This window comes from Crassostrea angulata, chromosome 10 (genome assembly GCF_025612915.1).
Source record: "Crassostrea angulata isolate pt1a10 chromosome 10, ASM2561291v2, whole genome shotgun sequence".
Lineage (NCBI taxonomy): Eukaryota > Metazoa > Mollusca > Bivalvia > Ostreida > Ostreidae > Magallana > Magallana angulata.
The window spans coordinates 17,770,002-17,785,059 of NC_069120.1; the positions used below are offsets into that span (position 1 = coordinate 17,770,002).

General features: G+C 33.3%; 2 protein-coding genes across 2 annotated transcripts; one reads left to right on the forward strand and one right to left on the reverse strand.

Annotated features, from left to right (window-relative positions):
• Positions 1–1,758: 1,758 nt before the first annotated feature.
• Positions 1,759–12,844, reverse strand: LOC128167641 (probable ATP-dependent RNA helicase DDX43). Its single transcript, XM_052833463.1, has 20 exons — positions 12,328–12,844; positions 10,827–10,882; positions 10,602–10,734; positions 9,552–9,668; positions 9,337–9,418; positions 8,901–9,001; positions 8,529–8,584; positions 8,262–8,315; positions 7,979–8,043; positions 7,759–7,869; positions 6,585–6,726; positions 6,038–6,138; positions 5,669–5,756; positions 5,101–5,160; positions 4,877–4,947; positions 4,548–4,613; positions 3,719–3,826; positions 3,166–3,240; positions 2,980–3,067; positions 1,759–2,683 (listed from the first exon to the last, which is right to left on the reverse strand). The coding sequence occupies exons 1-20, from the start codon at positions 12,842–12,844 to the stop codon at positions 2,525–2,527; spliced, it is 2,250 nt and encodes a 749-aa protein (XP_052689423.1). The 3' UTR covers positions 1,759–2,524.
• Positions 12,845–12,998: 154 nt separating this feature from the next.
• LOC128166795 (MRG/MORF4L-binding protein-like) lies at positions 12,999–15,058 on the forward strand. Its single transcript, XM_052832178.1, has 4 exons — positions 12,999–13,105; positions 13,637–13,758; positions 14,000–14,147; positions 14,582–15,058. Exons 1-4 carry the CDS (start codon positions 13,024–13,026, stop codon positions 14,758–14,760), a joined length of 531 nt encoding a protein of 176 aa, XP_052688138.1. The 5' UTR covers positions 12,999–13,023; the 3' UTR covers positions 14,761–15,058.

Here is a 15,058-nt window from a genome sequence, read left to right on the forward strand (position 1 = left end):
CTTCTGATTTTTTTTCCTTGTCAAAACCCAAGACGACTACATTTAAAATTATATCACCCTTGACAGGATAAAAAACGTTTCCTATCTATAAAAGAATATCCACATTTACAAAAATGTACCATCAATGTGGATGATTGGTAAAAGATCTCGTCTCAGTTTTCCATAAAGGTATCTCGTATGAACAGTCACAAACATACCTAGTATGTTGTACACATATGCTTGTGTACACATGCTTATTGTTCTTCAAACCTTGATGGTTCTTTTATCATTTTCAAGGTTTAATCATAAAGAACCATGGCTTTTAAAAGGACATTCAGTACAAAGCAATACTACTTCTCTATTTTGGCTGTTGAATTTTCCTTGTTAAACTGATAGGAGGCAATAATTTAAAAATTTGTTGAGACTTACCTTGGTTAAGTCGAAGTCAGATTGTAACTCTATGAGTCATATTATAAATCACTGAAGTGATTATGACGAAATAGAATTCACAGATATATAGAATGGTGGTATAGATCTTCCACCACTTTTGTCAGATAGTTATGTCAACTTGTCAAATGAATATGTTGGCTTGTCAGATCTTCATGTTGACTTGTCATAGAATAATAGTATTGACTAGTAATTCAATATTTTGTTGTCAAAGTGTGCTAGTGCCAGTAACTGCCTTTTACTCGTCATCATGATATATGACAATTCGACATAAAGAACAAACAAGTTAACATAATTATCTGGCAAGTCGACATATAAAGATCTTACAAGTTAGCACAATTATCCGACAAAAAAACAAAATGGCTACTACATGAAGAAAATTATCATTCTTATTATAAGTCGACTTGTAAAAGAATGATTTTACTTGTCAAAATAATTATGTCAACTTGTCAGATAATTACATTGACTTAAAAGATGATTAGATCCTTATGTTGACTTGTCAGAAAATATTACATCAACTGGTGGCACCAATTGAACTGTTTTAGTGTTGAATTATTAAGCACATGATTTAGTCAACATTATCTGACAAGTTAACATCAAGATCTGACAAGTTGACATATTTATCTGACAAGTGGTGGCAGAACTATGCCACCATAATATAGTAACCACCTCAATGAAATCAGGAGCACATGGATCATAGGTATTAGGCCAGTAACTAAAAGGTTGTTGGTTTAAGTCACTTGATGTAATGTTGTTGGAAAAGGAACTTTATTACCCAGCTGTATTTGGGACATTTAGGTACTTTGCTAATACTTGTAATCAACTAACTATGGACGTGTGACTCTCATCAGCCACGCACCACAGAAAATGTTGATATTAAACACCGATCTTATGCAGGCTAATCAAAAGATTTTTTTAAATATTGACATAAATATGACTTTTATATTTTTTGAAAGGAAATGCACATTACATTGCAGATTTTAGCAGGTAGATCAAATGTTGTTCAACTAATAACTTGAGAACTTGAGAACCATTACTTACAACGAACAACTTGGTACGATATATGTATCTATATCTCACTTATAAAGAGACATTTGACACTCAGATTTTGGCTGATCATTAAAAATATCTTAATGATGCATTGTAAACATCAATAACAACAAAATAGTTTAAAGTTTTTCAGCTAAAATCGTGACAATGCCTGTTAAAAAAGTAAATTTGGGGGTTAAAGATTTTGCTGTTACACCATACTGGATAGGTTAGGTTGGCAAGAAGAAAATGCTTCTGCATTGCTTTACCTAGATTCATATTTCATTTATAAAAACTAAAATGTTGAATATTAGAAACTTTAATGAAGAACTTATAACAAAACAAGACTGAACAATATACACAACCAGTATCTAATTAAACATTTGATTACATTCATCAACAAAATTTTTCATGTGGAGACACTTTATGGACATGCTAGGCATTTTGAACAAGACTTTTGGACTTTACAGAATATTTAGCTTAACATCATTTGCACAGGTTCATACTATAATAATGTTTCAGTGACAAGCTTTTGTCTCTGGTTTCAAATACATTCTGATACATTTATTAAACAGCAACACATTTACATGTAACTGTAAAATACATATTGAAACTGAATTATCACAATATCTAACTGAGCTGTTGCTTCTATTACCTATTTAAAAACTATACCTCAGAGTTTGTGAGCTTTTGGTATTTTCATCAAATTATATGACGAAAATTTTTCGACAAAAATGCAGAGTTTAAACTTGTCAAGATTAAGCTCATATTTTACCCATTTGCTGTACATGTATTTTTTTTTAATGTCATTAAAATGTAATTATTCAGTACATTCACATATATTTAATGAAAGCACAATCAAAATACAAAATTTTCTTGATTCTTTCAAGTCACATAAAAAAAATAATGTACAAGTTGTCGTTTAGTGCGGACAACTTTTAGACTACTCTGTATTGCACTGTCAGGTTGATTAAAATCTCCTTCGTAGTAAACTACATCAGTGGTCTTGGTTTTTTTGGCACCAAACTGGTGCTATGAACTGGCCCTTTTAACTTCCCTGACTTTGACATCAGGGCACCCCATCCATGCAGAGGTAGACCCCCTCCTCTCTGCGTCTGCCCCGCCCCCCACCCCTGGGGCGGTATGTACCGTTAGCACGCTCCTCCTGCATCTTCTGTTTGTGGGCTTCGTACCGCCGTGCCATGCTTAGTAGCTCATCAGGCACAATCTGTAGAAAAAGTCACTCTTATTTACTGGTTTCATACATTTAAATTAAAAACAGGTACATAACATATCTCTTTAAATTTGCTCTCAAGTTTTATAAAAAAAATCTTTAAATATTTAATATATTTAAAGATTCACTTCACCATTATATGTATTTTAAAAAGAATTTTCACTTAAATTGATCGACAATTTTTTTTATTGCAGTAACCCATAACTATTGGAACAGAAAGAAATGTATAAAATGAATTCACATGCAATTCTACCATTCCCAATCGACATTGTAGTGTTCTGAGCTTTTACCTGGTTTGCCTCCTCTAAAATCTCGATTAGGTGGGCAGCCGACCTCCAATCTGACCTAGTAATCAGTGTGATGGATTTTCCCGTCTTCCTAAAATAGAAGTTCCATCCTATAACTATTCATACACACAGAGGGCTCCAAACAAAGTATAGTATGTATCTGAAAGAGTTTGGTGTACCACTACTTACCCTGCTCTCCCGGTTCTCCCCACTCGGTGAACATACTCCTCCATATTCCTTGGAAAGTCATAGTTGAAAACATGCCTGGTAACGTAAATAAGAAATTCCATGAATAACAGAACCACCCTTAGGTTTTGGTTATTTTTTTTTGTGATAGAGGTCTCCCGCAATAAACTTGGTCTGTCTCCCTCATTACTCATTGCAAATATACTAAACTCTGAAATTACTGTTTCTTTCTGATGAATGCATTTACCAGTACTTAAATGCAGAAAAGACCAACAATACATGTAGGTACTAAAATTTATTTAATGTGAAACCAAAACTGATTTTTTGGGGGAAAAAATCTGCCAAATAATAATTTTAGGGTAGACACACATGTATATATTCTATTCTATAGAATTTATTCTAAGGTCAGTCAGGAAACTGGAAAACGCAACTACCTATTTATTTTAACCAAATGCATTATCATTGACTGGAGAGTCTTTCTCGAAGTAAACTTCCCCCAGTGTGTGAAGTACTGCAAAGAAAAGCCTATTTTTTTTAATATGTATGTTGCACTTACGTAATATCTTTGACATCGAGCCCCCGAGAAGCAACATCAGTGGCCACCAGTATTCTAGTGTGTCCCTCTTTGAAGTCTTCCAAGGCTTGCTCTCTATCACACTGCTCCCTGCAATGAAAATATTATTCTTTAACACATTTTTATATATTTGCATTTCCATTGTTCTTTCCCACTGTACCGGTAAGCCCATACGGAGGAGCTGCAATTATTTCTCTATAATCGCAATTGCTCTGTCAGTATACTATGACGTCATAAAGGTGTAACGTTATATATACTTTTCCATGACGTTATAGATTTAAACCACTATACGATACATCATGTGTTTTTCTCCAAGTCGATTAAAATTGACGTATTTACATGTAATATCAAAACATGTTTTAGATAACATTTTAAAGGAATTACTGTTATAACATATCATTGATTCTGTTAACAAATCTATGTGAATTAAAAAGATACATTACAGTCTGAATGTTTACTTTTGATGTAATAGCTAAATGTCGGGTCTAGGCTAATATAGGGTATTTGCGAGTGGTAAAATGCAAATATAAGTAATAAACAACGATTATTTAGTGAACATGGCGTTATGAATAGCAACTGCTCTGCTGGCATATTTTCCATGATGCGCTAGCGCGCATCATGGAATATGCCAACAGAGCAATTGCTATTCATAACACCATGTTCACTAAATAACGATGTTTATTTCTTAAATGTACGCATCCAATCTGTTTACAAGTACAATGTATTTTGCTATAATTGTGCAATTGCTAATACCAGTAAATTGGTTTTTGTTTTCCCAAAACAATCAAAATCTCTCACTCCAGGTGCTTACCTGTCTCCATGAATACACTGGCAGTTGATCATATTAAGGGACAGATCACTGGATAAATCATCTGCACTGAAAATAGAGGTGTTCTCTTAATAAGGCACATGTGCATGAAGTTTCTTAAATACAAAGTGGAAATATCTCTCCTTCAGTATAAAACATGTACAGGTGTACTGCATCTTTTCAAATATAAACAATATGCCCTCTTCTTCAATACATGATCTATAAAAAGTTAAGTTCTTACTAAGTAAAAGATTAAAAACAATCTTGAGTACAAAATAGTTTTTCAATACATCAACTTGTTAATTCATTGAACAAAAAATCATTTTACTTACGTTAATTTCTTCCCTACAAATACCAAAACTTTGTCATCTGCATCCATTTCCTCTGTGATGAATGTGATGAGCTAAAATAAGAATTCATCACATTTAATTATCTTTATACAAATATTATCTGTAAACTTCAATAAAACAAATCAAAGCATGTAATGCAGGTTCTCTCTGTTTATTGTACCTTCATGTACTTATCTTACATGGGGATACAAACATAAAACAATTACCCTTTCTTTCTTTTCTTCTTGTTCAATGATTTCTATATATTGGGTCACGGAGTGGCATGTCTGTAAAAATTAGCATATACATGACTGTCCTGTCAAATTACAGATTATTTCTAGGCTTGAGAAAAGCTTGAACCTATTGTTTACTCATTTCAATTAAGAATCCTCAACACCTGTGACTTCTACCTTTTATAACAGTACGTCACAATGCATAGTTTATATTGCAAAAATTTGGTGTCTACCTCTGTGGCACAATGGGTTTAGCTTCAGTCTACCAACCTGCAGGTCCCGAGTTCGAATACTGCAGGGACTTTTATTTTCATGAAGAGCGGTAAAATTTTTAAAAGCTGATCCCCCCCCCCCCCTCCAATTGAAATTTTTTTCGTTAAGTTTCAAGTCAAACACACTAAAAATCCATATCTTTAAGTAATTTAAAAGAATGGGCTTCTATGCAGAACTTTTCCAATGTGTGTGGAGGACCTTTAAGTTTACACACAATAAGTTACAGTCCACATGCAAACAATTTTAAACAAAACCTTTCATGCAAATTATGAACAAATGTGTCACTTACAGCCAAATCCAGAGAGCCCACAAACACCTGTATTGGGTCCTTAAGGTAGCTCTCCCCTAAACGTCGGACTCCAGGTGGCCAGGTGGCACTAAAATTCAAACAAGTCAACCATAATGAGGTTTTTTTTTAATACACTTTCATTAATCTATTTTAATGTAATTTTTTCTAAAGGCAATGAAGTTAAAATATCAATCAATTAAAAGCTAATTTATAGACAGGAGATATTATATTATAAATCTTCAGCCCCTGAAATTGGTCTTTGACTTGAACTGAGTACAGTGACTCCCTGTGTTATGTGACTTTTTTTGTTAGTCCCTTGGATAATCACATAAATACAGAGTCACTATGGCAGATTGTACAGCATCATACCTGGTCATCACAGTCTGTCTATCTGGACGGATATCTAACAAAATCTTCTTGATTTCTGGCTCAAATCCCATATCTAACATTCTGTCTGCTTCATCTAGCACCTTTAAAAACCAAAAGACAATCCTGACTTTCATTTCAAATAACTTTCTTGTATGCTACATTAATCATACCAATATGTTTTAATTCAATGAATCAATGGATAAAATAAACGATTGAAAAACTTGAATATTCCTCACGGCATATTGCTACACATACTAGTAAGCCTTTTACTATCAAAACTATGGATGTTGCATAATTCTTTGACCAAATCATGAAGCCATCTTCAACATTGACCTTTTTTTAATCTCACACACCTTTTAGATTCATTCACATCCTTAATTTTGTTTCATTTCTTAAGGAAAATAAAGTTTTCAGAGGCAGATATACGTCCTTTTCAAAAGAGCTCTCTTACAAATATACATGTATATAATTTTATACTTGTCGGCTAAATGTCAATGCAATTTTGACTATGACATCCCAATTCTAATGGATCAACCAGTCTACATACCAAGTAGGTAACAGATTTGACATTCACTATCTTGTTCATAACAAGATCATTCAGACGTCCTGGGGTAGCCACAATAATCTCCACCCCCTTGGTCACCACATTAATTTGCTCCCTCCTGTTGCCTCCACCATAAACACAAACACTGAAAAGAAAATTATACTATTCCTTCACACATCATGTATGTCAAATGATCTAACAAAGAATAAGATGACCATCAAAGTTTAAGTTGAAATTTAATCATTGGTACAATTACACGGGAAATAGCGGGTTCAATTATAAAAATCAAACTCTTGTTTAAGTAAATCTGTCATAAATACATTTCTTTCTGTGTAAAAAAATGATGCATTAAAAACGAATTATATAACATACAAGTTAAATAAATATTTCCGCAGGTTCACATTCTGCGTACGATTTGCTAACATTGTTTTCATTACCACACACCCTAGCCAATTGCAGAGAACATTTCAGCCCAAAATCAACTACCACACAGAAAATAACGGGTTCAACTCTGGTTTTAATTAAATATAAATTAGATCATAAAAACTTTTGTTTCTGTAAAACATGTTGCATAAAACACACATTATATTGGACAAAAGTTAATGTTTACGCAAGTATACACTCGCGTACAATTTAGTATATTCGATATACAGGTAAATAAGTTACCTTGTTCCTAAGAACTTCGATAGTTTACATTAAGTTTTCATTTTTAATGCTTACAGATATGATTTACATGTAATATTGGTTAATTTTGATCTAACAAATTAAGAAATTAGAAATTAGTATCATAATAGAATGCTGGAAAGGATTTTACAATTCTTGTTCAATAAATTTTCGTATACGGCGCACTGAGCGAATTGCAGCTTTGAAATAAATATATTAATTTACTTGATTATGAAAAGGCACGAAATGATTAACACGATAGGATAAACAGAAAAACTGTTAAAATTGAAAGATAAACCTGATAGGATTAACAGTATACAAGCACGATACGATAGGATTGATACACGATACGATAGGATAGGATTGCAAAAAATAACGTTGCGGGTACTGTAAACATGGAAAACAAGGTAAGAAATTGAAAGAAAAAAGGTTTTTTAAAAGTATGAAAATAATGTGGGGAAAGGTTTTCTTTTCTTTACTGATCATGTTTAGTATATAAACTGTCTGTATTTACCTCTTTATACCCCTGTAATGGAACTTCTTGACTTCAGCCTCTATCTGTAATGCGAGCTCTCTGGTCGGTGATAACACCAGAACATTGGGACCACCTCTCTCTTCCCTGGGTCTATAACATCAAAGCAATGGCTTCAAATTCAACTTTTAATCGCAGCATTTTAAGTACTGTACCGGGTATGGGTGTGATTTAAATAAAAATACAAACATATAAAACTTACACTGGTTGCTGATCAATATGTATGAAGGCTGGCAACAAAAATGCCAGAGTTTTTCCTGTACCAGTCTGGAAAAATAAAGGCATACATGTATCTAGTTAACTCTATACTGTAAAATGCTTTTGTCAGAACTTTATTCTTTAAAAAACAATTAAACTAAATCCTTGACATAACTAACATCCATTGAAAATACTAAAACATGCCTCAAAGTCTAATACTAAGTTTTACATGCAAAATATAAAATTAATATGCAAATACATTCTTAAAACAACATATTTTGACTAACCTGCGCAATTCCTATTAAGTCATCCCCTTGTAAAAGTACTGGCCATGCTTGTTTCTGTGGAGAAAAAAATAAGTTTCATACACATATATTAAATGCAGGTCTACTTATATCATTGGTTTAATCTAAAATAATTTATTCTATTTTTCACTAGCAAAATCAAGCATAAACTTTACAAACTTTTAAAGTGTAGTTCTTATTTAAGATTATTAGTCTTTAATAACACACTATACTGTATATTTTATTATGAAAAATAGAGCTTATACAAACCTGAATTGGTGAAGGAACTTTGAAACTCTGGGCATAAATGGTATCCAAAATTTCAGCTGTAATGACAAAAGTCCATAAAAGGATATACCTTGGAAATTTTTAAATCTACAATAGTTAATAATTTTACATGTATGTTATTGTGTGGGAAAGACACAAGTTTCACTGATTATCTGTATGTCTTAAATAATGGAAGTTTTACTTTTCTGAGGGACATCATTTTTACATGTACTTGTACCTGGATTAAACCCTGTTGTCTATACAAATTTACAACTTTTATAGCCAAATATTAAAGACTGGCATTAAAAATAGATTGCACAAATAAGTTCATCTGAGTCATTGGTGTGACAAACATAGAATACAAAAGAAAATTACGATAATGCTGGAAAGCCTCTTCAAACGTTCTGACTGGGTTAGGGATCCTCTTGTCCCCGTCTTTACTGAGGTCTTTCACAATGATGTCATTATTGGTCTTTCTGAAATTTAAATTTGAGAATATAATATACAGATTAAGTTTCTTGGACACTAAAATATCATGACAAGCTTGTTTTAAGATTTACAACTGAGAAATGAAAAATTTGAAGAAAAAAATATTGGTAAGTTAAACATCTTCTCAAACAAAACAGCATACATCTTTGAAAATGAAACATCTTCACACATTCTATAACTGGATGTCTTAATCAGCTTATGACTTAATTGTAATATACTTTCTTTCTTTCATTGTGCAAAATAAATAGCATCAAGAACAAGAGCTATCTCCATAAAATGAATATGATCTGATATAAGGCCATTTCTGTTGCAAAAAATATACCTTATATGGGCAATTTCCTCTGGATGCATATTAGCAACTCTGGGATCCTCTATGTAAAAGTTCTTCCTAATCTCGGGGAGATCTATAATAGAAGAGGACAACAAACTTGTACATTACCTTCATATAGAATTTGGTATAATTCAAAATAAATTAAAGTCATTGCCTCTAAATAATAAATAAAATAAGCAGTATATTTTTGACAACTGAATGGCTACCTTTGAATTTCAACTTCTCATTAGCATCCTTGTTGGCTCGAATCATAGCCCAGTTGATTACTGGTGCCGGACTACTGTCACTTGTGGAGTTTGAACTTGCTTCATTTGTAGACATTCCTGTAAAACAATGTATACAAGATATTAGTAACAAATATTTACACTTAGATTTCAGTATCTACACTCAATATTTACAGTTTTATGGTACTTATCACTACACAAAGGAGCAATGCATCTCTTTTAAATTTTACAAGATGATAAATGTGTGTAATTTGATTTTTCATGCTCCTTACTAACATTCTAGACTAGTGGAATTTGAAAAATTATGAGCCAGGCTACTCAATCTTAATGGTAAATTTTACAGTCAGATAATGCAGTTGGATAACTGAAGACTTTTAAGGACTGTCGAGTCACTGATCTGATAGTATTTGAATGCATATACTTTCAATGTGTGACTTCGTTCTGAAAAGCAAAGAGCCTTCTGGTCAAGGTCAGCTGTGTTGAAAGCAGGATGATTGCAAAACCAACAGTTCCCAATAAGCTGGTCTGACATTACTTATTAAAGCATAGAATTATAGCCATCTGCTTGTCATTGTCAACTATGTTTGAAGTTTTATAATTGTCAAGCCTAGAGCTCTTTAGCATATGGCCAGGAAATATAGTAATATACAAACTATGTTTTGCTATAAACTTGATGACCTTTACAGTGAAACAGAAAATCTCAACTACTTGTTTGTAAAACTATATAAAATCAAGACATTGAACTCAAGATATTGTTCAAACAATATATGGTCTAACAGACACACTCACATTTGCAGATTTTAAGAGATGCATAATTTTGTATTTCTGATGATAATGTAATGCTACTTGTTATCAAACATTTTATACAAACTTCTTTTAGAATTTGACAAAATATACATGACGTTTCTGAATCCAGTGAATTACTGTATATACCGGTTACCATATTTGCCTCAGAGCTATACACAAAGTGGATTACTTTTTTTGTCCACCAAAGCAATGACTTTATACAAACTAATGGCACACATTACTTACGTCCAAATGACCTTCCCATTCTGTCCACGGGGTTGACTGTTTCTGTTATCAGTTCTTTGGCTTTAGCTACAACCTCTGGTGATCCTGTTATTTCAATCTTTGTCTCTCCATTGTCATTTTCTTCCCTGGTTACCTTTCAATATTAAATCAGAATGTAAAGCATACTCTCATAATCTTATCAATCTTAATTATTCAAACATACATAATATTAAACATATATCTCACCTTTATTCTTGCTCCACTGTTGTCTTGTAGCTCTCTAATTTTGGCGCCACCTTTACCTAGTATATCAAAGATTTTTATATAAAATTTGAGAAACTACATTTACACTATACTGAAAGCTATACCATTCTTGTGTTTAACACTTAAGATGAATCTGCTTGTATTCATCTGCATCTCACCAAAGCAGTTTGAAATTTTTATATAATTGATACTGCATTGATTTCCAATGATTTGCTACCACAAAATAATTCATTTAAATTAGGGCTGGGACGATACTGTACTTAGCCGATTCGGTACGTATCACGATACATGATATGCGATACGATACATATCACGATACATTGCAACTAAATGAAAACATGAATAAGGGTTAAAAATTTATTCAATCTGTCGATGTATTACCGCATGTCCAAAGTTATTTTGATATATTTAAAATGAGCGTTGCACAATTTACAAATTACTTTAGTCTCATCTACTCTACCTTTTCATAAACAAGTAATCCAAAAGTTGTCCACACTCCAGATTTAGCTTCCTAACAGTTTTGACAACTTTACGAGGTTTTCCGTCATCTTTGTACTTTCATATTTAGGCGCGCGGACTAAAAATAGCCGATATTTGAAGCTCGGATATTTTTGGAAAATAAAAAAAAGTTCGCTTAGGTATCGTTGTATTAATGGTAAATGTATCGATCCAAATATCGTCAAAATAAATATCGTGATGCACCGGTGCATCGGTGGATCGTCCCATCCCTAATTTAAATATTTACTTATTTAGCCTGCCATTCTTCAAAAGTGTTTTAAAGCTACTTGCAAACATCTGATATAACTATGCATGTATGAACCCTGAAGAAATCTGAGATTATTATCATTTCTTCTGACAGTGGTTGTAGAAAATGAACGCAAGATGAAATAACAAATATAAGACTAAAAGGATGACTTTATATGGTGCTTTACACATTGTAAGAACTGTGGACTTTAACAGCAGTCTAATTAAAAACAAACCTTCCACTAGCTCCTATATTTTGGTGGTTGCATATAAGATGATTGAAGGTCACTCACATGTGAACCCCAACTCAGCTTCTTCAGACCTTACTTCCATCCAACCATCACATGCAATTAAGGAGCTTATGGAAGGTTTGATTCTAATCATACTTCTTTTACATTTGACGCATGCGCGGATCTAGAGGGGGGGTCGGGGGGGTCCCGACCCCCCCCTGGAAAATGAAAATTTATTAAATTTACATAGTAAAATTATCGCGAAAATGCCTCGGACCCCCCCTGGCAAAACCAATTATCCTTCGGACCCCCCCTGGAAAAATTTTCTGGATCCGCGCATGTGACAGCTTACTTTAACATTAGATCAATAAACAATAGCTCTTTTGCTATAATGATATGTTAAGATAAATGTTTCATTTAAGATTTAAAGTTCAAGTGATTCATGAAATAATTCAAAACTTAATGCTACAAAAATTGACCCAGTAAGCATTTCCTACACTTTTGCTTACCAATAATTCTTCCAACAGATGAAGACTCAACATACATAGTTGATTGGTTCTCGGTGCCGTGTTCTTCATTGTTTTCATTTCTAGATGACCATCCACCACCGAATGATCCTCCCCTTCCTCCGCCGCGTCTCCCTTCATCTCTACCAAATCCTCTCCCTCGATTCCCTCTCCCGAATCCACCACCCTGACCACCATTTTCATCTCGATCACGCCAGTTGTTTCTATCAGACCGACCTGAGCCCCATTCACCTCTCCCCCGTGACCGTGCAAACCCATTTACACTTTTCTGCGGCGAACGTTGATTTTCAGCGACATACGAATTTTGACATTCTGAATTATTCCATGCATCGTATACGGGCTTTGCGGTTACAGTTGATGTTGTTCCGCCGCCCTCTAACTCAGCATCCCAGTCTTCTTCTTCAGTCATATTAAGAAAATATGAATAACTTATTAACTTGAAGTTGAAATTTCGAGGGAAATCTGCCACATGCAGTTGATGTAAAGCTATAACAAGCATTAAGTTTCGTAAATAATCCTTCATATATCGTTTATTCGCATAATAACAAATGTGAAGTAATGTGGGTTTTTTTTTTCATATTTGTAAGAATAAAATTTCATTTAGAATATTTAAGGGTTTTAGTGAGATTTTCTTTTACTTTCGTTTTAGTGATTTCTCCGAAACTATTGGTTTTAAAAATGGTTGAACTAGAGAAAGGAAACTGGCCAGTTGACACTGAAGTTAGTCTTTTTCATGCCATGAGGGGACATAAACCTGCAGGTATGTGTTAAGGATGATATTTGATGATGTGAGGTTAGATAAATGAAAGTAAGTTTCATTTGCATATACAGATTCAAGACAAATGCATGAAACTTTACTGCTCTGAGAGAGAGAGAGAGAGAGAGAGAGAGAGAGAGAGAGAGAGAGAGAGAGAAATTCAACTCAATTTTTTTTATGGATACGTCATAGGAATACGCATGTCATGTACGAGTTTGGCCAAGGTCTAATGATTTATGACAGAGTTATAACCCTTGAACTTAGCTAAAATAAGAAGTTTTCACTTAGTTTCTACCTTCTAAGTTTTAAGGGATGTATGTATATATACAGTTGAAATTGCATATGTAATATTTCTTATCCTCAAGATGTCGATAGATTTGGTTTCAGAAAATTCTTCTTTTTTTCAGGGGGGTGCTTTTACTTTGCAAAATTGGGATTTTTAAAATTCTTAATGCTTTTGACAATTTTTGGAAGGTTTTTATGTTTTTTAAAGCCATGTTATTCAGTGTGTTTTTCTTGTATTTTAAAATTCAGGTGTGAACAAGCATTTCCAAATGTTATTCATTCATGAAAAGATAAACAGTTCATCCAGCCGAAAAATTGCTGCCAAAGACATCTGGGATCATCTGAACTCCATGTACGACCTCCAAGCTCTGGTAATACTAATTCAGACCTGCTTGTTGTTTGGAGTGATAAATAAGTCAGTTATAAATATACCCTGTCCAAAGATGATTAAGCATCAAATTTTGCTTAATTATTTGAATTTGTTATTCAAGTTTTCGCCTTTGAAACTCCTTGTTTAATATGTCAGGTTGAAAAATGTTGATAAAAATAACAAGATGATATTGACATGTACTTGCACATTTACATGTAAATGTTTTTTTAATTTCTTCTCAGAATGAATCTGAAATAATACCATTTCCTAACAAAGAGGTCGAGTTTGAACTCTCTGGAGAAGATTTTAAGGATATCATTACCAAGGAATACCCTCGAATATCAAATGATTCTGCACAAGAGGATAAATCAGAAGTAAAATCAGATACAGGTATTATACCGATACTTCTTTTCAAGTGTAACTTTTTGTAAGCATCTTTTAAAATTGACAGCTGCACCAAACATAAACAATCATTGGCCTTTTTGGTCTACTCTTTGTCTCAAATCATCAATCTAATCAACTTTCTAAGGAACAAACTATTCTTATGCAGTCACGATTGTATTGTCAGCACACCTTTCAATTTCATTTTATTGGTCTGATGATGAAAAAAAGTCAACTGACCTTTATGCATAAAGACTTTTTAAGTTAACATGTAATTTTGAAACAATTTTCTCTTATCACTATCATCTCATTGTCAAAATTCAAAAACACAACTTCCTGATACAATGTGCTGCACAATGTTTAAAGTTCTTGCTTACCCTGTTGCCTATGAACATGTAATTCTATTTTGGTAATGAAGTCCATGATTTATATTTCATGCACAGGTACAAAACATGGAAAGTCAGAAAAAAATGAAAGCAAGCAAATAGAAAACAAACACACAAGCAATGTTCTTCATGCAAACACACCTGAAAATTCTCCAAAACGGAAAAGAACAAGAAACACTGCCAGCTCTGCCAGTCCGGCCACACCAGATGTCCCCCCTCCCAAACGAAGAAGATGATCCCAGAACCTATTATCATATAGCTGTTTTGAGGGATTTTTCTGTGTTACAGATACATGTGTTCAGATTTGATATGCCTACAAGGAGAAGCTGTTTCAACTGTAGGGAATTAACCATTAATGTGTGATTATTGCCTTAGATACCATTGTTAATTGAAAGAGAAAGATCCAGATAAAAGATATCAATGTTGTCACTTTTGGCCATGAAGGGTACTGGTATGACATTGTCAATTTTAGTAACCTGTATATCATATTTAACATTTTCTCATGTCAGTGGAAAATTAAAATGGCAAAGGTGA

Coding starts and splice junctions, on each gene's coding strand:
- LOC128167641 (XM_052833463.1), bottom strand. CDS start 12,844: ATGCTTGTTATAGCTTTACATCAACTGCATGTGGCAGATTTCCCTCGA. Junction 9,419..9,551: donor TGAGAAGTTGAAATTCAAAG/GTAGCCATTCAG, acceptor CTTCTATTATAG/ATCTCCCCGAGATTAGGAAG. Junction 7,870..7,978: donor CATATTGATCAGCAACCAGT/GTAAGTTTTATA, acceptor TTGATGTTATAG/ACCCAGGGAAGAGAGAGGTG.
- LOC128166795 (XM_052832178.1), top strand. CDS start 13,024: ATGGTTGAACTAGAGAAAGGAAACTGGCCAGTTGACACTGAAGTTAGT. Junction 13,106..13,636: donor GAGGGGACATAAACCTGCAG/GTATGTGTTAAG, acceptor TTTAAAATTCAG/GTGTGAACAAGCATTTCCAA. Junction 14,148..14,581: donor AGAAGTAAAATCAGATACAG/GTATTATACCGA, acceptor TTTCATGCACAG/GTACAAAACATGGAAAGTCA.